The following is a 23319-nucleotide window of genomic DNA, read 5'->3' on the forward strand; positions in this document are numbered from 1 at the left end:
CCTGCTTTTCTTTGAACATCTCTACCATGAAAAACAATAGTCACTGATAACTCTTTTTCCATAGATCTAATCTGATGGAATCTTCAGTTGCAGAAGAAATGAACAGAGTGGATGCCCTCTCTACTCTCCTGTCACTGTAAAATCAGTTCTATGGAGAGAAGACTTCATCCTCATTTACCGCCTCCCTGATGGTTGTAAAGGCTTGGGAAGGCATGTTGGAGTCTTTGACGGCAGCATGTTCTGTTTGGCTGGGATGTCTTACCTACCTTTTCAGTCCCTGCATTAACCCCCTATAGGAACTCTGCGTGGATCATTTGGAAATGTGACTCTCTTAAGTATTTTATTTTTTTGGTATGTCTAATTTATGAAATCTTGCTGGGAAAGCCAGTGAAGTCTATGACTAGGAAACATTTTGTTGTACATTATGCTGTGTGTGTGTATTTTCTAATGTTGTGGTGAAGTTATTTTCCAGGTATGTCCTAAGTTTCAGGGATCCAGTTTCCTGTCCTTCTGAAATATATCTGGTTTGTTTGGTCATTTTGAGACTTCCAGATCCCCTACCTCTGATTTTGAGGGCCACTTATTTCTCTCCTTATTCTTTCCACCTGTACCTTGGCTACTTCCAAATTGTAGACAGAGTGAGAAAGATTTATAGTGGAAGACTGAGTTAGCTATCCAAGTATTTTCATCTCTTTTGTTTTATATCTTATTTCCTTAGATTTTCCATCCATGTCTATCAAGTGACCACAAGAATAACCATATTCCTATCACAAGGGGAGCAAGAGGATGTAGTCTGAGTGACCCATCTCTGACCAAGTCCACATGTTGTGTTATATGTGGCTCTGATGGTTCTGCCAGTCGTGATCTTTTTTTCTGTGGCGACCTCAGAAGTGTGTGTTTGCATGCTGTCTTCAACTTAGAGGAGAACTGGAAGTCAGGAGCCTTTGATGTCCTTATCCTGCTCTATCTCTTCTCTGCATCTTTTTCTATAGGACATCCTCCTTAGCTCCCCTCACTCTGCTTTCTCTTCTATTCAGGGATATCTTTCTGGACTTTTGCTTCTGCTACTTGAGTCCAGGTTGCAACCATTTTGTCCTGCATCTCTCCTTTCCTATAGAGCCTTTGAAGCTTTGTATTTTGGGAAAATTCTTCTGTAAATACTCTAAAATGGTTAAGTTATTTAGAATGATCTCCAGTGCTTACTCCTCCTTTCTTCTGTATCAATCTGCTGCTTCAATTAAGTTCTTCTTTAAACTTTTAGGTCATTGTTTATATAGCAGAAAATTCAACGTTGGCAGATGGAAAACTGCTTCTTGAATAACCTTGATAGGTCTTCCCTGAGTGCAACTCAGGTTCTCTCTTTACCTGGGCTTGTATCTTTTTTTTTTTGAGACAGAGTTTTGCTCTTGTTGCCCAGGCTGGAGTGCAATGGCACGATCTCGGCTCACTGCAACCTCTGCCTCCTGGGTTCAAGCGATTCTCCAGCCTCAGCCTCCCAAGTAGCTGGGACTACAGGTGCCTGCCACCGCACCTGGCTAATTTTTTTTTTTTTTTTGTATTTTTAGTAGACATGGGGTTTCACCATGTTGGCCAGGCTGGTCACGAACTCCTGACCTCAGATGATCCACCTGCCCCTGCCTCCCAAAATGCTGGGATTACAGGCATGAGCCACTGTGCCTGGCTGGGCTTGTATCTTTTAGCTTGTATTAGTAAAAGGATTGTAGAAAATTATGAAGTCCAGATTTAAAGGGATCTCTGTTAATTACCCACTGACAGGCATTATGACGTAACAGGAGGTTGGTAGCAGTAGATCCAAGTAGGCATGTTGCCTGGCTTCAGATTGGCCTTCTCAGGTTTCTGGGTGCCTCTGCCTTAAGATCCTGAAGGCAAATTTGGTTTCAACAGTTTGGAAGTCATCTGTGGGTCCAGCTTGACTTTGGGGGATTAAGAAGATACTCCCAGAGTATGGAAATAATTCCAGATAATTTCTGGGATTTGAATCTACTTGAGTATAAGGGCCTGGGACCTACCTTGGTTTAGTATAGAATTTGAAGGATTAATTTATAGGCAGCTGAACACCCAAAACTTGGGTGGTGGTCCTGTGGTCTGACTGAGCTGTCCAGGCATTACCTGGTTCTCTGTCATGTTAGAGCTTTCTGGGAAGCCAGCCACTCTATGCAGCAGTGAAACATGAAGTTGTTAATGAGGACCTGTTTTGGTGGGATTGTTTGGGGGAGAGGACTGTGTTTATGCAGGGCAAATCCCAGAAAGAGATGAGAGGAAGCTAGAAAAACTTAATGTCTCTGAATTCTTCATGGTGTATTTGCAAACTAACTTAACATAGATTCTTTGGACTATGAGTTTGAATCTCTCCTTGCCAAACAGCGTTATACGCTTAGTTTTCTTCTTCCTCTTGCAGCCGGTACAGAAAGGTGTTAAGTGGTGGCTGAAAATTGAGGAAGCTTCATCTGACCAGTGTGGGTGCTGGTTTCTTGTGAAATGTGTCCCTAAACCTCCTTCTCCTTGCAGGCAGCCACCCACCCAGGTCTCTAAGATAGGAAATGCTCCTTTCTTTCTCTGATCCCATCGTGGGGTTGCTGGCAAAGCCAATATGACCACTACTGAGAAATAGTAATGACTTCTGCAAATGCAAGGGTCTTCCCCTCCTCTTTCCCTTGAGTACCCTCCCCTTTCCTTAGACCCCATTTTTGCCCTCCCCCAAATGTGTGGTATGGTGAAACTAATCCCCCGAATGTGAATTGCTATCCTTATTGCCCTTATTAGAGAAGAGCCATCTGGTATGTTGTCAGGAAGTACTATTTAAAATGTGAACTGTTACAGAGCAAATAAATAAATACTCTAAGGGAATATACTTGTGTGCCATTCTCATTTGTCTGAGTCATCAAGGATGGTTTGTTTCTCCATATGGAAAAGAGAATGGGCAAGTAGATGGGTGGCATTCTTTTTTTTTTTTCTTAAATTTAAGTTCTAGGGTACATGGGCACAATGTGCAGCTTTGTTACATATGTATACATGTGCCATGTTGGTGTGCTGCACCCATTAACTCGTCATTTACATTATCTCCTAATGCTATCCCTTCCCGCTTCCCCCACCCCACGACAGGCCCCAGTGTGTGATGATCCCTTCCTGTGTCCAAGTGATCTCATTGTTCAATTCCCACCTATGAGTGAGAACATGCAGTGTTTGGTTTTCTGTTCTTGCGATAGTTTGCTGAGAATGATGGTTTCCAGCTTCATCCATGTCCCTACAAAGGACAAGAACTCATCCTTTTTTATGGCTGCATAGTATTCCATGGTGTATATGTGCCACATTTTCTTAATCCAGTCTATCACTGATGGACATTTGGGTTAGTTCCAAGTCTTTGCTATCGTGAATAGTGCTGCAGTAAACATACATGTGCATGTGTCTTTATAGCAGCATGATTTATAATCCTTTGGGTATATCCCCAGTAATGGGATGGCTGGGTCAAATGGTATTTCTAATTCTAGATCCTTGAGGAATCGGATGGGTGGCATTCTTTATGGAGGAAATAATAGAGTTCATTTCTCAGAAGGGATGAAAAGGTGGGATCCAGAGAGGAGCCTGTGCCCCCTTGTTCACTGGCAAGTCCCTGGTGTGACTGTCCAGAAGGGAACCACAGTCCCATCTGAATAGCCTTGGTGGGCTATTTCTAGAAGTGACCCTGACCCTGTGTGCTGTTGGCGCCTTCTCATGTTAAACCACTCTCCTAAGGGCTCCTGGGACAATGTTTCATAACACTTTTACTGGGTACCTACTGTGTGGATGCAGCACACGGTCTCAGGCAGTGTGGAGGACCTCTGTGCTACATGGCAAAGCACTCAGGGGTGCTTCTGTCTTCCCATCTGTGACTTCCAGAACAATTCGCTGTACCATGGAAAGTTGAGCCACAGTCACACTACCGTTAATTTGCTCACCTCCATTTCTCCAATTTCCAGACTGATAACTAGATTTATCAGACCCTTAAGGTCGGTCAGGAAGTGTATTTTACTCCTCTTTTTATCTCCATGGTTTAGCCCAGAACCTGGCACAGAAGCTATCAGTAAAGAAGGGAATTCTGGATGTGTGAGATGTGGGGTGGGTGAAACGAGATGGAGCTGTAGAGGAAAAGAGAGCCATGGCACCCAGGAATCCCTTAGGACTTAAAGATAACCCTTATTCATAGCCTCTAAAAACCATGCTCAAGAGACGGACGTTGGCTTAAGCGCATGTTGATAATCCGCAGACGTGTAAGGTGGGGCTCAAGCCTACTCCCCAAACCCGCTTAACTCCTAACAGTGCTCTTCCTCTACAGATGACCTAACTGCTTCTTTCAGCTCCTGGCTGGCCTCTCGTTGAAATCCCTTGTTCCGCAGCTCAGAGTAGAAGTCGACTCCCTCAGAGACAGAGTGGATGGGCTGATTATGATACTGGTGGTAGCCGGTCAAAGGACCCACGGTGGGGGCTGCACTTGACAGCTGCCGAGGGAAACACCGGTGGTGATGTGGTCGGCAGTTCGGGGGTTCCCTGAAGCTCTTACTATGCTTGCACTTGAACTCCAGCACCATCCTGGTGTACGTGTTGAAGGTGGTGACAGCTGACGCCATGCAGCAGGTGAAGGAGAGCCAGGCCATGCTAGGGACAAATGCACAAAAAGATTGGACAATAAGGACTTTCTTGAGAGAAAAATGCCATGACCTCTTCCTACTAGTGGACTAGCTTAATCCCTTGTAGGGATTTAGGGACGTTCCACCATGTTTCAGGTAAAGAACTGTGGAAAGAGAACTTACCGATTTCTAAAAAGAGAATGACTCTTGTAGTCCTAGTATCAGACTAGGAGCTTAATGGATTTGTTTTCACTGAATTGATGAGTTGTCGGTGCCATGCCCTTTTCTATCTGGTGTGCCTATTTTGTGTGTGTGTGTCTGTGCGTATTTGGACTCCTGTTTCCCAAGCTGCATTGACCCTTGTAAAATCTCCAAGATTCCCCAGGCCTGAAACTGAGCTGTATGCAGTGGACATAACCCACTGCATACCCTCCCTCTCCCACCCCAACACACACACACACACTCTGCCAAAGATGTCCCCGACTCAGATGCTGGGAGGAATCATCCCTCTTCCATCTTCCTTTGTTTTGAACTTAGCAGTGTTAGGGTCCACAAAGTTGAGCCTCTGAAAGTTGTTCAGGAAAACATTTACTACAAATCAGGAGGTATTACAGGTTGTACTAGTGGAATTTGCTTCGTATGAAAACTGTGTGGTTTTGGCTTAAGGGAGTTCATAATGGATGGGAGAGGAGCTGGAGATTAAGGGAATCTGGATGGATTCAAGAAAGGAAAAGAAGACACTAGGGAACTATATTAAACACATTCCTGAAAACTTGGAAAATCAAATCCCTAAATCTCCCTGTGGTTCTGGGAAGCTCAGGAAACAGGAAGTTTTGTGAGGTTAGGGAGGGATTTCATGAGGCCAAGTGATGGTTAAAGCCAGGTCACATGCAGGCACTGTGTGTTCATATCTGTTGCCTCTGACAAACGCAGTAGGTTCAGTCTGGGATGCTTCTGGGAGTTGATTGATGGGCGTTGCCTAGCCTGAGCTCCACAGCCATAATGCCAAGAATGGCCTGAAGACAGACAAAAGGTGAGAAATGCTGGATCTGGGAACTGCATTGAGCCGATGCCCTGGCTGGTGGAGTAGACTCAGACTCCCAAATTATTAGCACAGATTGTGCCACGGGAAAGGGGATCGGGCCTCACAACAGACGTGCAGGCTTCCTTCTCTGAGTGGAAACTTGAGCTCATCACTGTGTCTTTTTCAGTGCTCTCAAAGTACTTAGCACTTAGTAAATATCAGTACAAGTTGACAACTTGCTGTGAATAAAGAGTGCTCCTTAAGGGAGAAAGTAAGAGCTCTCAAAGGTACTATTTAACTTGAATGTGTTGCCTCGTGATGTTTGCTGTCGCTGTCTTTTTAAGAGAAATCTAAAATGACTGACCCCTTAGTTCTTTAAGGGTTAGAGAATGACTGTGGTAGTGAAATGTTATTTCCAACGCAGTTCAATAGAATAAGAATGGATATAGAAGGAAGTGAAGAGGAGAGGAGTAAGCTATTTACAGAGAATGCAATTCAATCCAAATTTCAAAGCGATTTCTCCATTTCTCTGTTCTCTAATACCTTGAATCATTAAGAAAAAATAGAGCCCATTTCCATAAGGCCTACAAAATCAGTCTTGTTTCCCCAGGGTGACATATATGCCAGGTGAAGAGGCAACTGCCACAGCTGATGAGCAGGAAAACTGGACAAAATAACATCCTCCCAAGACACCCTCGAGGAATCCTCCCTGTACCCACTCAAGGCAGGGAAGAATGGATGTGTCCTGATGATGCAGCCCTGTGTGTGGTTGACAGGCTCCTGGGATGAGGGATGAAGAGAAGGCAGGGCTTCACCGAATAAGCATCTAGCTGGGGGTAGAAAATCTCATGAAGGTTGGCCAGGGCTACAAAGGTTCAGGAGATGACAGCACTTACTAGAAGGCCCAGCCATAATTCCAAACATGGGGTCTCCAGTCTTCCGGACCCAAGTTGGCAGTCGCCTGGAAGACTTGTGAATACATCATGTGGGCCACCATCCCCAAGAGACCTACGGAGGAAACAGCAAGGCAGAGCCCTTAGAGAAAGGCTTTCATGCCATCTGCCAGGAGTATGATTTTGGATCACCCTTCTCGCAGTCAGGCGCAGCCTCTGTTGGAGTAGCCCATTACCCTATGCCCCCACATTTCCTGAACAGTAATCCACAAGGGGGGCTTCTCCTTAAATGCACATCTTTGCAGTAGGTGATCCCAGACTGCAGGCTGAGAGCTATGGAAAAAGTCCGAGTCAATGCTGCACCCAAGGCCACTGCACCCCACCCCTACTCCTTCCCACCCACACCCCAATGTTGGCTTAATTCTTCATTTCATATGTGCATCTCTCACTTTATCCAATGGAGACTGGTCTTGAAAAGCTGTGTGTATGTCACAGCTGAAAAGTAACCCAAACAATAGATTTTACATATTGAGAAAGCTTGCAAATAAAGGAACCTAGAGGTAAAGCATTTTGTAAAGTACATGGTGATCCAATATACAATTTTACAGGTTACTTCAATTTAAAATTAAAGATGCCTACCTCCGTTCTTTATACTGTCTTTGGGCTCCTTCTCCCCTTCAGGGCAAAGACTCAAGTCCTCCAGCTAGGGCTTCAAAGGTGGCCAGGGCCAGTCACCCCCTCCCACTCCAGGAGCAACTCACCTGACAGCACAGAGGAAACAGCAGCAAAGGCGCTCAGTTTGAGCCCACAGGCAGGGTTCGCAGTAAGTAGCAAGTCCGTTAGTAGCAGGAGGAAGCTGATGAATTGAAGTCCGATGTAGGTGATCTGCGTTCCCAGGGATAACCATAGGATTTCTGCCAGAAACCAGAGGAAGAGGGAGCGCTCACCCTCAGTTAAAAAACTGAACAAACGGTGAGCATAGGATGCCTATTAGGAGTTAAGACCCTAGCAGCATCCGAGAAGGGGAGAATGAGGCACAGCTGAAACCAGGGAGGACCATTACTTCATTCTGGTTCTTTGACGTCGCTCACAGCTCCTACTCTATAACCAATATATACCCAAGTAAGTTTGACCACTGTAAATACTGTTGGGGAGATTTAAGAAGAAATCATCGAATTTTCATAAATCCTGCAGGGAAATAATGTTGCTCTAGTTATCATTTTTGTCCTCTTTTTCCTCATTTAATTTTGGGACGGTTCCCTCCCTGCCTCCTTTCTTCACTCCTTTCATTTGACCAAATAACAATATAATAATAGTGGAGGAGAAGGAGGAAAAACCTAAGCCTTCCTACACGGTTACTTGGCAACAAGAGTAGTTAGCGCTGTTGGTGGTTTTCTATTTGTGAATCTTATTTATCCCCGCTGTTCCTTTTTTGCGTTCCTGCATATGAATGAAAGTCAGTTCAAGGAGGAATTTGTGTCACCCTGTGGGGCTCAGAAGAGAAAAGTGGGAGATCACAGTGCAGTTTAGATCCGGAGAGGCTCAAGTCAATGGTAACTACTGTAAGTTCCTTATCAGACACATACTTGCCACAAAGCCCCAAGGGAGGGGAGGGGAGGGAAGCCTTCTCCATCAACCGCTTCCCTCCAAATCGGAGAGTGGGGTGACATGGGCCTTGCAACGTGGCAAATTCCAGTAGTCCTTTCTCACCTCTCTCGGTTGGTGGTGTGAGTTCAATGAAACTTCGGCACCTCTCCCCTGAAACATACAAGGTGCAACGTCATGGAACTGCTCCCTGGGATGGTTGGAATGAAAACCTTCCCCACCCCATACCTGGCGCTTCTCCCTCTGCTCTGACAGCACCTGCCCCGCATAGAGCAGGAAAGCAGGAAAGAATACCTGGGTGAATGAATGGCACAGCCAAGAGTCAGCCCAGGTGAATTTCTCTGTCTTCAATCTCTGATAATGCAGAAGCTGTTTCCCTGAGAGCACCTACGTAGCTTAATATTCCCATTTCCCGTGTCCTGAAGAGTTAACGATCTTAGTGTTAACTAATACCTTTTGCTGCCGCTGTACCACTGGACCGAAGGGCTCTAAATTGTTTCCAGGACTGGGGATGGAGCAGTGCTAAGTGGCACAATAATAAATATAAATGTAAATACACACATTTTTTAAAAAAAAAATCCTCTTCCATCTCCCTTTTAGCTCAGATAGGGAGAAGTAGCAGATATCAAATTGTTCATGATTCTGGGCATTAGAAAAACTTCACTACCAGGTGCTTTTTTCCCAGAACACAGAGTCACCTCTCAGTGTTCTGGGCAGGGAAGAGGAGGTGCCTTCAACTCGTTCCTCCAAACCTGAGGAACACACATCGACCAGCACCTGCCTGCTTTGCTAGTGTGCACCGAGGGGCAGGAGATCTGGCAGATCTGCCTTCAGTTCCTTGAGGGCTCCCTTACGTGATCTAGTTACCCTAGCTGGCTGGCTTCAGTTCCCCCACTTTTAAATGGTAGCAGTAATACTTAGAATGATAAAACACTTTGGGGCCAGGAAAAGGCTGTAAAGATTATCTACTGTGATGCTTTCATCTCACAAATGAGCACATCAAAGCCTATAGAAGCGAAGTTATAGGCTGGGCGTGATGGCTCACGCCTGTAATCTTAAGCACTTTGGGAGGCCGAGGTGGGCGGATCACCTGAGGTCGGGAGTTGGAGCCCAGCCTGACCAACATGGAGAAACCCCATCTCTACTAAAAATACAAAATTAGCCGGGCATGGTGGCGTATGCCTGTAATCCCAGCTACTTGGGAGGCTGAGGCAGGAAAATTGCTTGAACCTGGGAGGCGGAGGTTGCAGTGAGCCGAGATGGTGCCATTGCACTCCAACCTGGGCAACAAGAGTGAAACTCCGTCTCAAAAAAAAAAGAAGGAAACAAAGTTATTTGTATGAGGTCACAGTTGAGCAGAGCTAGGGCTTTCCTACAATATTCCTCTCCGTTTTGTTTCTAAACAGCAATTCTAGGTCTCTAGACTGGAAATTCTCATAATGTGAATGGTCTACATGAAACTTTTAAGGTTAATTCTATTTTTAACATGCTATTTTGAACCCACAAGTCTACTACAGAGGCAGGAAGTGAAAAGCCAACCTTATTAAAAGGGGCTGCCATAGAGAAGGACACTACACAGAGGTGGAAGGTTCTGTGCTGGGAGAAGGAGGTGAGGCCCACTGGGATGTGGGCTGCACTTCCCAGGGCAACCCCAGCCCTAAGTGGGCCTACCTGGTTTCCATGCCTGCATTAGATCTCTTGCCCACCCTGACCCCGTTGCTCTTATATCCCAGAATTTAGGCTACCTGGTTCTTCCACAGTTTCCTCACAGGATAGCCATATGCCACTCCGGAAGCTCCGGAAGGAGAACCGGTCATCCCCAGTCTCCCAGTTGTATTGTACCACCTCCTGGGTGGATGTGTTGGTGGTATCTCCATCCAGGGACACTGGCATGTCAAAGCACTTGGCTGCCAGACCTTTCTCGCACAGGGGCTTGGGCACCTTCTGTGTGCCCACAAACCAGTAGTTGCTGAGCAGGGATATTGTGGAGAAGCTGAGTGATAGCATGCTGAGGACGGCAGATAGGAGTGTCCGCTGGCCAGAGAAGGCCTTCGCGAGCTCCATCTGTAATAGACAAGCACAGGTGGAAGGGAAGGGAGCAAGGGAGCTTGACTCAGAGTCGCCTTGGAGATTTGGCCGCCTTTTCCTGTGCTCTCTCTGCTCAAGCCATACCCCTCCAAGGCGGATAGGCACAACCCTCCTCTGACAGTTTTCTCCAGGGGCCGCATGGAAGCCCGGCTTCAGGAGTGGTCTGCAGCAAGCACCTGGAGGGTCTCAGAAAACCATATGCCCGCACGGGGGCCTCAGAGCAGCTCTCTCTGACCTTCTCCTGTCCTCCTGTCTCAGTCCCACTCTTGCCTGAGGCTAGCCACAGAAACTAGGATCCCTCTTCCTCAAGGTGGGTCATAGAAATCAGAGCCCCTTTCCCCAGAGCCAGCCATAAAACCTAAAAATAGTACTCTAACTTTCCCTCTGCCTTTCCGTGTACAAACGGACCCTAAAGAAGTTTTCTGTCCTAGCTTGTGTGACTGTAGGTCATAAGACTCCCATTCCAGAGAGGGTCCTGCCCCACACCCAGAAGGAAGGAATGCACGCTTACAGAGGCCAACGAGAAGCAGGCCTTGCTGGGTTTCCCCACGCGGTCTATTAACGTTATTAGATCAGGCCAGATGCAGTGGCTCACGCCTGTAATCCTAGCACCGTAATCCCTCCCAGAGGTGGGAGGGTTGCTTGAGTTCAGGAATTCATGACCAGCCTGGGTAACATAGTGAGACCCTGTCACTATGAAAAATTAGCCGGGCTTGATGGTGTGTCCCTGTAGTCCCAGCTACTTTTGAGGCTGAGGTGGGAGGATCACCTGAGCCCAGGAGGTCGAGGCTGCAGTGAGCCATGATCATGCCACTGCACTCCAGTCTGGGCAACAGACTGTCTCTAAAGTCTGTTTTACAGAGTGCAGTCTGTGCCACTGCACTCCAGTCTGGACTATCCGTCTCTAAAATATAAAGAACAATAAATAAACGAAAAAACAGTAGATCATGCCCTTGATGTCCAATCATATTTCTACGTGACTGTCCATACTTTGTTGAACCTAAGCATAAAAACAGACAATTTTCCCTGCATCTTTGGGTCTTCATGCTGAAGGTTCCCTTGTCATGTGAAACTATGATCAGACAAACTTGTATGTTTTTTCTCCTATTAATCTGCCTCTTGTCAGTGATTTTCAGTGAACCTTCGGAGGGCAAAAGGAAAGTTTTCTCCTGGCGTCTACACAACGTGGGGATGATGCTTCTTCAGGTTGACCTTACACAGGTCCAACCGCAGAAAAGCGGTGATTTGCGTAGATTGAATGACAGGGGCTGGTCTCTGGGCATGATATGCAGCAATACACAGAAGTAGGATAAAGGTGATCCACCAGATAGGACAAATTAGAATGATGAATGCAGAAGTCAGAATGAATTGGATGTGAACGTGTTAAAATCTTCCATTTCTGCTTCAAATGGTGAGAGTAGAATCAACATAGCCTCCAGCTAGCAAATCCTAGGGAGGGTGTGTGTGTGTGTGTGTACCTTTATGGTAAGTGCCATAATGACCCCACCAACAAACAGCAGGGGGATCATTCTGAGTAGCAGTGATGGATCTGCCAGCCGCCACTACCTGGAGTTCTTGGACCAGCAGATTGAGCAAGAGAGAGAGAACGTGGATTGCTGCAAATATTAATACCACTGCTGGCCAGGCCCTGTCTACTGAAGTCCTGCCCCTCTGGGGCTCACCCCAAGTCCCAACTGCTTCAGGGACATCCCCTAAACAGCACCTTCCATGGAAAGTGAGGCTTAGAAGGGCTTCAAGGACTGTGGTATGTGCCTTCTTAACAGTACTCTTTTCTTCTTCTTTTTTTTTTAAATTTATTTCTTGTTTATTATTATACTTTAAGTTCTAGGGTACATGTGCATAACGTGCAGGTTTGTTACATATGTGTACTTGTGCCATGTTGGTGTGCTACAATGGTACTCTTTTCATATTTATTTTTGGTCATGTCTTATCTTCCCTCCAAGATTTCAAGATGCCATTAGGTAGCAAATGTGTCTTTGTGATTTTTATCTTTCCCACAGCAACTAGCACAGTATTTTACACATTAGACACTCAATACTAAGACTGAGTAAATTGAGGATGTTCTGAATAAGCATCAGATAGCAATGACCTCAGTCAGAGGTTATATAAACTTTTTCTTTTTTTTTTGAGACAGAGTTTCACTCTTGTTGCCCAGGCTGGGGTGCAATGGCACAATCTCAGCTCACCACAACCTCCACCTCCTGGATCCAAGAGATTCTCCTGCTTCAGCCTCCCGAGTAGCTGGGATTACAAGCGCCCGCCACCATACCCGACTAATTTTTTTTGTATTTTTTTAGTAGGGATGGGGTTTCACCATGTTGACCAGGCTGGTCTTGATCTCCTGATCTCAGGTGATCTGCCCGCCTCGTCCTCCCAAAGTGCTGGGATTACAAGTGTGAGCCACTGCGCCTGGCCAGTTATATAAACTTTTACATAACAGTTTATATAAACTTTTAACTTTATATAAAATAATATTAATATATATACATATATAAATATATAATTATATAATTAATAATTGACAAGGCAATTGACAATTTCTGAAAACTTTTATATGAAGTCTAAACTTTATATAAAAGTTTAGAAAAAAGAATTGGGAGCATTCCAAATGCTCTTCGTGGTAATCGTTTTTGGCTTTGTCTTCACTGACAGGTAGTAGCCCTGACTTGCTGAAGCGTTTGCTATTGTAACAATGTAGTGAGCTATTGGTGTCCTCTTCCCTGCATTATAGATTCCTCTGAAAGGAGTATGGCAATGAATATTAAACTGGAAACCTCCGGGGGAAGCAGATGGATGCTTTGGGGCCTGGAGGATAAAAGAGGGCAGTGAACCTACTGGGATGTGGGGCTATTGAAACCTTTGGAGAGGAGATGGGGCTTATGGTTCTGGGAGAGGTAGCAGTCGGGCCCAGCTTCCATCCACTGCCACAGAGACAACAGAATGTCAAATGCTCGCATTTGAAATTGTGGTGCCTGTGTAGGCTGGACAGCAGGTTTGGTGTCCACAAAGCCATAGGTAGGGTGTCGGCAGCCAAGCCCTTGGTCGGTGGAGAGGAACCTGGAGGGCGGTGTCTTCCTGCCTGGTGCGGAAGTGCCTGCCTCACAGTGGGGACATAGAGGAGGCTGCCGAAAGAACTGAAGCCCCCCGATGGCTCTGGCTGGAGCCCCTACTCTCTATGTCATTTTCAGCCTAAGAGAATAGGAGGGCAAGCTAAAATATGACCAGTATTAGACTGCCAACTTAGTTGAGTGGTGGCTTGGAGCCAGATTTAATTTGACTTAGAGAAGTAATTTGGCAAGTCTCTCACTTTGTGTTAGAGCAGTTTATACAGTTATATTAATGCACACTGAACAGAAAAGAAGCCCATGCTTAGTTGCTGACAGACGCTTCTTAAAGTAAACCTTCTTGAGCTTTCCAGGGGATCCTTCATATCAGAATTAATCAGACTTAAATCTGCTTAGCTTAAGAGCCATAAATAAAACCATAGTTAAATGGACAGGCCCATAAATTTCCCTCCCTTATCACGCCCAACTTAATGTTTCTACATTAACAGAGAACTTTACCTTAGAAATGAAACAATTTGTTCTTCAGAATTTCCAGGGACTAAGACAGTGCATATCACAAAGTGCTTATTATTTATGGCAATAAGAAATACACAAAGATCATATGTATGTAAAACCAATATACAAAACATGATAAAGACAACTTCTGAAAAGCAATCTACTAATATGATTTTACTTTTAAAAGCACTCAACAAATGAACTCTGCCAAGAATTGTCAGTTCTTGCAAGACTCTGGGTGACCTTGACTAAGGACAAATTATCTGCAGCATCTGGGAGGAGGGAAGATTTTCTATTGCCAGACACTGAAGTCCTATGTTGCCCAGTTCCCCTTTCCTAAAATGTTTTCATCTTGGTTTTAATTATGAAAATCCTATTGGTTTTAGTCATCATTCTCTTACTGTGAGTCATCCTTTTCTAATAATTCTTACATTGCTTGAATAAGAAATGGATTTCCAGGTAAAACATCTTCACTAACTATTTAATGTAAAGACTGACCTAAAGACTTAGGCAATTCTAACTTTTGTGACCTCAGCATTCATTTTTCAACAATCATTTTCAGTCTGGTTTGGAAATTTGTCAATTATCATGTCAGATTTTAACTCCACACTCAATCCATTTCAAGTTACACTTGCAAGATTTTTACTCCACATTCAATCCACTTCAAGTTATATATATTTGCAAGTTATTCTCGGGGTTATTCAGAAATAAGCAAGAATAATGAACCCCGTGCTAAGATACACCCACTTTGTGGCAACAAGGTGACAACCAATTTAAGGAAGAGGCAATTTGAGAAACAAAGAATAAAAAAGAGCTTGGACTGAAGCTCAAAGAGGTTCCTTCCAGAAGGAGTGTCCACCAGGCAGAGACAAAAGGAACCTCATTCAAAAATCATCTTTTTGATATCAAATGATAATTTCACTCAAGAATTTTCAAGAATTATCTTCAACACCAATAGTACCATGCCCTTTGCCACATACTTTACTCCTTTCCCTAAACATGCCTTTCCCTGCTAGGATCCAATTACCTCTTGAATTGGAAGAACGAATCTAATTTTGCAATGGTTTCCATAAAGTGATCCTGAAGAAGTAATGACCATAAGAACAACTCTATCTTTGTGTATGCAACAGATCCTATGCCGAGGTGACTCTTTACTCTCTGGAAAAGGGACAGAGTAGTTTCTCTAACACTTGGGCCCTTAGATCATTAGGAAGTGCGTAAGCGCCAATGTATAATCAGTAACCCTTCCATCAACATATATTAACAGAGTAACCCAGAATTAGCATAGGCTAGAAAGGACAACAGATCGATGAGGCAGGTGCATAAAAAGAGCCAGGTACAAAATAGCTGTAGACTGCATCCCTTGAGCAATATGAGGGGAAGCCGGTTACCTTGGCCATGGTCAGCGTCTTGCAGCTTGTCTGGAAGAACCGAAGGATGCCATCTGCACTCCAAGTCCCTTTGGTTTAATGTTGCAAGAATACAAACTGTCTTCCTATCCTCCTTCCTTTCCTCCTACCCCTCCCTTTCTATCTCATATTCTTTGGAGTGCCTCATGATTAAATGCTGCCTTACAGGGAACACGGGCATTTAATAATTGACAAGGCAATCAGGGCCCAGCTGTTCTGGGAGATTACACCAGAGAGCTTGCCAATGGGGATCTGGGATTAAGCATAAAGAAGCAAGGACCTGCAATTTGCAGAGGAAAATTTCTTTAAAAAGTAAATGATGGTTTAGTTTCCACTGCCTGCCATTCTGTAGGTAACTGGAGTGAATGGATTGGGCTTGAATTTATGGCAGACATGATGGTATGGCAGGTCACCATTATTGCAGAAGTTTACCTTCCCTTGAGTAGGGTTTCCCAGCCCTTTGAAGAAACTCTATTCTCTGCAATGTCAGGGCCTCACGGAGCCATGAACAAGAAATAGTTTCCCTGTTCCATGGGTGGTCTCCACCTTCCAGTTAGAACATTAGAATAAGTACTATTAAGTATCTCCCTCTGCACATGGAATGCTGAGTGAGAGTGTTGGCTAGGGATGGGGTGAGGATGCAGATAGGATTGGAGATAAATGAATTCCAGGATCCGGAAGGCCATGGCTATTTACCTTTCTCTCCCAACTTCAGGCAAAGGAATGACAATATTTTATATTTCAAAAAAGTGTTTCTAAAATGTTGAGAAAGTAATCTGAAAGACCAGTAAGGGGTCGTTTGCATATCTTCTTGCCACCAGTCAGTCCGAAGTACAAGTTGTTCTTTTTCTCCTCAAAATTGTACAAACAGCTGGGCCCGATGGTTCATGCCTGCAATCCCAGCACTTTGGGAGGCCAAGGCAGTTGGATCACTTGAGGTGAGGAGTTTGAGACCAGCCTGGTCAACATAGTGACACCCTGTCCGTACTTAAAAATACAAAAAAAAAAAAAAAAAAAAAAATAGCCAGGCATTGTGGCAGGCACCTGTAGTCCCAACTACTTGGGAGGCTGAGGCAGGAGAATCTCTTGAACCCGGAAGACAGAGGTTGCAGTGAGCCGAGATTGTGCCACTGCCCTCCAACCTGGGCCACAGAACGAGACTCCATTTCAAAAAAAAAAAAAAAAAAAAAAGTGCAAATTAATTGGGACACCAACGTTGAAAGAGATTCTGCCACTGTTTGTGAGTCCCTAAACGCTGCATGGACTTTCATCCTCCAAGCCTTTGCTGATGCTCTTCCTTCTGCCTGGAATGCCTTCAGTCTCTTTTTATCTGGTGAGCTGCCTGCCTCTCAACGAAATTAGTCTAAAAAGTCATCCACTCTTTGAAAATGTTTCTTTTCTCCCTAGGACATACAGTTCCCTCCTCATGGTCCTTGTCATACTATACCTCTCTCACAACACTTATTATTATTACTTTTTTTAATTTTAGTAGAGACAGGGTCTCACTGTATTGTCCGGGCTGGTCTCGAAATCCTGGGCTCAACCAGTCCTCCCACCTTGGCCTCCCAAAGTGCTGGGATTACAGGCGTGAGCCACTGCACCCGGCCTTCTCACAACACTTTCTATATTCCATTATAACTACTGCATTTGTCTTAAATGTAACTTCCTTAAAGGTCTCACTTTCATTTTAGAGCAGTTGTTCTCAGTTCTGATGGAGTATCAGAACAACCTTTGGAAGTCTGGAAAACATGCCAATTCCTGGATCCACCCTGAGATTTCATAGTAGTTCTGGATGAGGCCCAGGGATTGGGAATTTTAGAAAGTTCTTAATATATACCCAGGGAATTCATGTAAAATGGTACCTGTTGGACTCATTTTGGGCTTACATTTTATAAAACCCTCTGTATCCCACCTGGCCCTTCCTCCCCCTCTTCCAGACTAGCCATGAGGTCGTAGTTTTTTTCTATTCTATATTTGTGCAGTTCGTTTAGGGAATCAAAGGCAGGTTCTTGTGAACTTAACTGTTTGAATTAGTCCACGTTCTAGCTGAATGAGTTGCTTTGGATCCTGCTTTTGTCACCTGTAATGTCTGCTTTCCTCAGACTGATGTTAACAAGCAAATTTGATAAACATGTGCCATGTTCAAGTATATTTTCTGCATCGCCCAAACAACCCTTTATTTATTGTGACAGAATCCACTCTCCTTTGGGAGGAGAAGCAGGAATTTTGTGTTCTTTTTTTTTTTTTTTTACAGTTGCATCGGCTGTTGGTTTCCTAGCTAGTAGTTTCATCATAACGCTGGGTGGCGCTATCCCCTCATCGTTTCCGCTTCCGTCACGTGCTTCCCCAACCAGTCGGCAAAATGTGGGTGGAGGTGGCTGCTCCTCCCCATAGGATCCTTTTTTAAAAATTTGGCATCCTCCCTGCCTGCTAATCTACAGAATGCCATGTGTCAGCCCTGTGGAATTCAGGGCTCAGGCTGAACTTTGGGGCATCCAGCCACTCCCTATAGGAGTCTTGTAGGATTGTTTCCTGTAGCACTTTTTCTTTTTTTTTTGTGCGGCCAGTTCCAGCTTCAGTGACTCAGTAGATCCTCATATACTTCCCATGGGAAATACAACTCCACGGTATCAGAAAATACAGTTAGCCAATGTTTCCTGATGAGTTTTGTGCACATTTTTCTTTACTTAATTGTATCTTCATTGTCTTTCCACCCCAGAACAGTGAACAATTATTTTCCCCTCTCTGTGCTTACACCCTTCAAATACTTGCAGACACTTCTCATAGCCCGCTTGAGTCACTGTTTGGCACGGTCTTATGTCTTTGGTTTTTATTGCCTCTGCTCATAAACCGCACCCCCTGTGCCTTAATAGCCTGAAGTTCGCCTTCTCCAGGGAAATGGGGATGGGAGTGGCAGGCTCTTAAGTGTGTTATATGAGGAGGCTCAGGGGTGGATTTATTTAGAGTGAAGCTAATAAGTGAAGCTTCAGCTTCCATGTCTCCTACTCCCTCCACCTCTTCTAAAACCTTGTTACCTAATTTACACTTGTAATTGTGTACTCTTTTTCTTAAAGAGGGCCTCCAAAATTGTATTATTTTAGGCCTCCACAAAGCCTGAGTCCACCCCTTAGGAAGCTGTGCATTTTGTGTGAGTACTTGGCTGCCTGGCTGCTGAATGTGACCAGTCTTGATCTCCCCCTCCCCAAGGACCCTGGGCCACAACGTCTAATTTCCTCTTTTTGACAAAACATGAGTTTTTCTGCCTGGCCACAAACATCAGAGACTAGCATCCCACTCACTTCCTTTCATTGTAATTTGGGCATGTTAATATTTTTTTCTTTCCTTTCCTCTCTTAGAACAGAAGAAGTAATTGCTAGTCAATGCGACATAAATATAATTAGGTTCGGCTCAGAAGCTCATGACTCAGCACAGACACAAAGATTCCACACCTAAAAACAGTATTTAGCTCTGGCATGTTGGACTGTGATCATTCCAAGATGACCTCCGCAGGAATACATATGCACCTCATAATTTATGACACCACAAGACCAACGGTGGGGGATAACCCATATTTGCTAAGGTCTTCAGTCCCTGTTCCCTGTGCTGGACAAAACCACATTTACTAGGCTGTGCATCAAGAGAAAACAGTGGTCTTGGGGCACCTACACATACTTTGTAAATGGGAATGCAATTTATTGTTTTGTGAGTTCACTGCAGGTTAGGGGTGATTAAATGACAAGCGTGAATGCTGAGCCGGAAAGCATGTTATATATCACACCACTTCCCTAATGCCAAGGCCTGGGGCTAAGGGATCCGGTGTTTTTTTTTTTTGTTTGTTTGTTTTGTTTGTTTCTTTTTTCTTCACATCATCCATACTGGTATCTTCCCGGAAAGGTTTGTTTTCTCTCCCTGGCAGGAGTATCTCTGTCCTGCCAGGAGCTAGATTTCCGACCCACGCGCCATTAACTTCTTTCTATTACTCAGTAGACAAAGGCTGGAGTGGGGTGTAAATGTTTGGGCTATCACTGGTCTGATGACCATGCCTGCCCCTGTTCTCTGCTCCTGCATGTTCTAGCATGTGCCTCTCTCATGTAACTCATCACATGGCTTTCCTGTCTGTTATGCTCATTTGACTGTAAGTTGCTTGATATAGTAGCAGCTATGTTTTATTCATTGTTGATCCTCAGAGCCTAGCAGTGTTTTAACATCTATGAATGAATGAATGAGGTTTGTAATGCAAAAAGGCTTATGGATACAATTAGGAATCCTGAGTGAAGATGTGAATAAAGAAGTGTGTCCAAACAGCCTTCTGTTGCTAAAGGAAACAGGATGCTTCCGGATTCACATATGTAAGAGCAGTGAGAAGCTACAAAGGAAGTCCTGGGTCCACAGGCACACCCTAAGCCTTTTTACGCAGATGCACCCAGAGTTTCATCAAACAGATTCTCTGCCAATCCATTTCCTCTCACCTGTGGAAACATTCCTGCTTTTAAATGAGCAAAGCCCAGAAAACAGTGATTATCTCATGAAATAGTATATTATCTTTAGTGCACAGAGATCAGGGGACAAACAGATTGCTCAAAAACCAGTGACAGATTGGAAATGTTATATCCTTTTCCAAGCTGGGTGGTCCCCTACCGATTAGAGCCATTTTGGATGATGTATCTCCAACCTTCTGAGCTTTTGCTGCTCTAACTGCAATGTTTACATCAGTGCCTGACCTTCAGCTCCTTCACTGATGAAGACAAAGAAGGTCTTCACACGGGACATTTTCACATTTGTTTCCCAACTCGGAAGGGAAGAGTAATGCCACCAAAATGCCCATGCTTAGTGTTCAAAATGACTACATCACTGTAGGACACAACTCCAGGATTTATTCTTAGCTGTAACCACATTTAAGGGGCCACATCACCTCAAATGGTCACACAATCAAATGACTCTAGCCTTCCTAACGTAGATCCCGAGTGTCGGGAACACTTCAATTCAGTGGGAAGGACCCTGGAAAAGCGTTTCGGGACCTCGTTCTCGTCTTTCCCTTTCCGCCTTTTAATGGAATTGTTTGAGGACTTTTGCTAACGCAGTCATTTCCAGGAGAGGAAGCCGCCTTTCTTCCAGGCCCCAAGCAGCTGGAGTGAATCAGAGGGGCAGCCACATCTGCACTTCCTGTGGGGCAATCGCTCACGCGCGGGTGACGCTCCCGCGGGCCGGCTGGGGTCGGGGGCTTTTGGGGACCGCGGGGCGGGGCGGGGGCGTAACGGATGGGGCCTCTCGGGGGTGCCTGGGCCGCGCCATCTCCACTTCCGAGCGCGCCCTCCCACCGCGATGAGTAACGCGCCCCCTCCCGTTTACTACGGCGCCCGGTCGCCTAGCAACGGGGCGCGTTGCCGCGGCGACGGGCCGGGCGTCTTTGGCATTGTTTGCGAGGCCCCGCCCCACGGCCGCCAACCACCCAGGGCTTCCTGACCGGGTGGGGCGGGGGACCCGGGCTGTTTCTTCCTCTGGGTCTTCCTGCGTCGGCTGAGAACCGTGTCCCGGGGGCCCTCCCAGAGAGCAGGGACGGCCAGGGCAGAGCCAGGGACCCGGCGAGCCGCGGAGGGCGGGGCCACGTGTGTCCGGGAGCTGGGCCGGGGCGCTAGGCCACCTGAGGCGCGGCCCCTCTGCCGCCTGGCGAGGCTGGGCGGGAGGGCGGGAGAGACGGGGTAGTCGGAGGGATTCCTTACACCCAGGCGGGTGGGCCAGGGCTCGGGATGTGTCGGGCTGCTGGGAGTCCAAAGTCAGGCATTTCCCTGCCCCTGCCTCCTAACGCTACGGGTCCCAGGTTCCCCTTCTACGGGAAGGGGATGTCTGCACCTCATTGGGAGGACTCGAGGGGCGGGACTTCGCCACCCAGACCCCTCAGCAGATCCGAGTTCTATTTACGACCCCTATGCACGACTGCACTGAGGATTTTGGCCAAGTTACTTAACCTCCCAGAGGGTTAAATTTACCCTCCGGGGTAAATGAGGGCAAAGAGTTGTCCTTCTGTGAAAATCGAAACAGGTAGAAGAGTGCCTCTAAGCAGCAACGGAGGGGAAGTGCACCTGTGCTACCGGCAGACACCTTGCTAGACCCTTCAGACAGCTTCCTTAATCCTCACAACCAGCGTGAAAGAGACGTGGCATCCCCACTCTACAAATGAGGGTTCCGATTCAGAGGGTTTGACTTGCTCAAGGCCACAAAGCTAGTAAATGGTAGAGTCAACATTGGCAATCTTTGAGGACTGTTAGCCTGACTCATCACCAGGCTGCCACTCAGTATAAGCCAAGGCACAGTCACCTTTAACAAAATGTACAGATTGCAGGCCAGATTATGGGACCTCCTGCAGAATGAGGCAATGGAGTAAGTGTACTTTATACCTCTCAGGTATATATTAGCAACCAGATGCTCCTGTATTCCCTCTGTGTCTCTCCTAGAAAACCAGTGATAAAGAACAATAATAAAATTTATTCTAAGCCGTGACTGGCTTTTTCTATCATGTTCACATCCACTTCTTTATCATCTGTTCACTTTGGGCTGCTTCTGAATCAGGGAAACTGCCTGAGCCCACACCCCAATGGCTCTTCAGAACCACCAGCTCAGCTCTGCAGTCCCAGAAGCACCTCTTAAGTTATCCTGTTCTTTCCTTTGAGATCCTAACTTCCAGCTGGTCAACAACACACCACATTGCTCCCTCCGTTGGAGTGTGTGTGTGTACGTGTGTGTGTTTGTGAATCTGCTAGTTTGCTGGCTAATCACAAGCTTCATTTTTCTCTCATGAGAAAGGCAAGATATTTGCGAATGAACACCATTTGTTTTTTTAAGTAATCCTTAGAGCTGAAAATTGGGAGGCTGGTCGTTTCTGAATGTAGGTCAAATCCTAAACAAGCCTCAACTTCTCTGCAGGGTGAGAGAGTCTGCCCGGGTCTGGAAGGATCCCTGAAGACTCTCCTGGATTCTCTGAGACCAGAAAGAGCTCGACCGTGTGTTGTCCTTCCCAGTTCCAGATCAGAGCTGGTTTCCAGCAGGACTTTGGGGGTGCCCCACTGTTCTCTGGCATAGAGCTTGATGTCTGCTCTTCCAGCTCACTGGGGTGACACACAGCTCTATTGTTGCCACCACTACTGAGCCTTTACCGGGCTCCAGATTTTGGCAACAAGAATAATACAGATGAAAGGAAAAAAGGAGAGGCGTAGGGAGCCCTGGGAACAGAGAGGAGAAGGAAGATGAAGAGGCAAGGGAAGAAGAAATGGAAGTTTTAATGAAGGAAGATGAAAAGGTAATAGGCTAAGGTATGGACATACCAGTTTTATCTATGAAAACTGGGCTGAGTAACACATTTTCATTCCATTTTGTAGAACCCTATAGTGCATTTCCAAGCTCCTTACTGTGACCATGTGAAATACATGAAATTGATGAGTTAGTGTAACCTGTGTTACAAATCCAGCAGTAAGTAAGTATGTGTATGAGATGTTCATGAGATTTCAAAATCCATGTACCTACCTCCTGGGTGAGGCAAACATTTTGAGTCAGTTGAGAGGAATCGCTCATTCACTCTTGCAGTGCGAAGGCAGAGAAGTTTCAGTTTATCTTCTGTTCTGTCTCAATCAGTTGGGTAGAATGAGTGTTTAGTGTGACGATGAATCAGCTCCCCTCTTGCCAGCAGAGGGGTAAGGTGGTGTGTGGTGGATTGGAGAGGATGTCCTGAGGGCAGGACACCAGCCAGGGCGGGGCTAGGTGACCCAGGGGGTTTACTCTGTGATGTCACAATGGCAGGCAGGGGTCTCCTTGTTGCTCCCTCAGCCTCCTCCTCTTTCCAGCCCCAGAAGGACTGGGGGGTCATGCTGGGTACCTGCCAGTGACTGGATGTCTTCTGAGGTCGTCCAGATCACTGCTTCTCTTATTATGCGTAAGATTCACCTGGGGAGCCTAGTCAAGTGGAGGTCCTGAAGGTCTGGGATGGCTGTCATGCGAGTCCAGCCAGACCACACTGAGTTGTGAGACTCTAGACCAGTGCTGTCAAAGCAAAATGCAATGTGAGCAGCATATGTCACTTAAAATTTTCTAGTAGCCACATTA

General features: G+C 45.7%; 2 protein-coding genes across 8 annotated transcripts in view; one reads left to right on the plus strand and one right to left on the minus strand.

Moving 5' to 3' along the window:
* Positions 1-2872, plus strand: part of FAM234B (family with sequence similarity 234 member B) — a 35988-nt gene extending 33116 nt beyond the window's left edge. The window contains exon 13 of the mRNA XM_007967719.3: positions 65-2872. Within this exon, the coding sequence (XP_007965910.3) occupies positions 65-70 (6 nt within the window). The 3' untranslated portion in view covers positions 71-2872. The remainder of the gene's footprint in view (positions 1-64) is intronic.
* Positions 2721-22946, minus strand: GSG1 (germ cell associated 1). Of its 7 annotated transcripts, none has more exons than XM_073020499.1 (7): positions 22744-22946; positions 9893-10211; positions 8601-8669; positions 8253-8300; positions 7304-7456; positions 6546-6657; positions 2721-4653 (listed from the first exon to the last, which is right to left on the minus strand). In XM_073020499.1, the coding sequence occupies exons 1-7, from the start codon at positions 22789-22791 to the stop codon at positions 4311-4313; spliced, it is 1092 nt and encodes a 363-aa protein (XP_072876600.1). In that variant the 5' UTR covers positions 22792-22946; the 3' UTR covers positions 2721-4310. The 7 variants fall into 7 exon arrangements, with proteins under 7 accessions (XP_072876600.1, XP_072876601.1, XP_007965912.1 ...); XM_073020500.1 differs by having other exon boundaries at positions 8129-8300; XM_037990322.2 differs by having other exon boundaries at positions 4226-4653; positions 8133-8300; positions 22744-22890.
* Between the last annotated feature and the right edge of the window lie 373 nt (positions 22947-23319).

This window comes from Chlorocebus sabaeus, chromosome 11, assembly GCF_047675955.1.
Source record: "Chlorocebus sabaeus isolate Y175 chromosome 11, mChlSab1.0.hap1, whole genome shotgun sequence".
In the NCBI taxonomy this organism is placed as follows: Eukaryota; Metazoa; Chordata; class Mammalia; order Primates; family Cercopithecidae; genus Chlorocebus; species Chlorocebus sabaeus.

Bases quoted from the DNA above. Each gene is read 5' to 3' on its own strand.
- GSG1 (XM_037990322.2), bottom strand. From the start codon at position 22,791: ATGAGCGATTCCTCTCAACTGACTCAAAATGTTTGCCTCACCCAGGAG. The intron at 8,670-9,892 runs GTAGCCTAAATT...TGTGCCACTTAG, and splicing joins GGAAACTGTGGAAGAACCAG to CACTGCTCCATCCCCAGTCC. The intron at 7,457-8,132 runs GCAAGTATGTGT...GGTTTCTGGCAG, and splicing joins CCCTCCCTTGGGGCTTTGTG to AAATCCTATGGTTATCCCTG.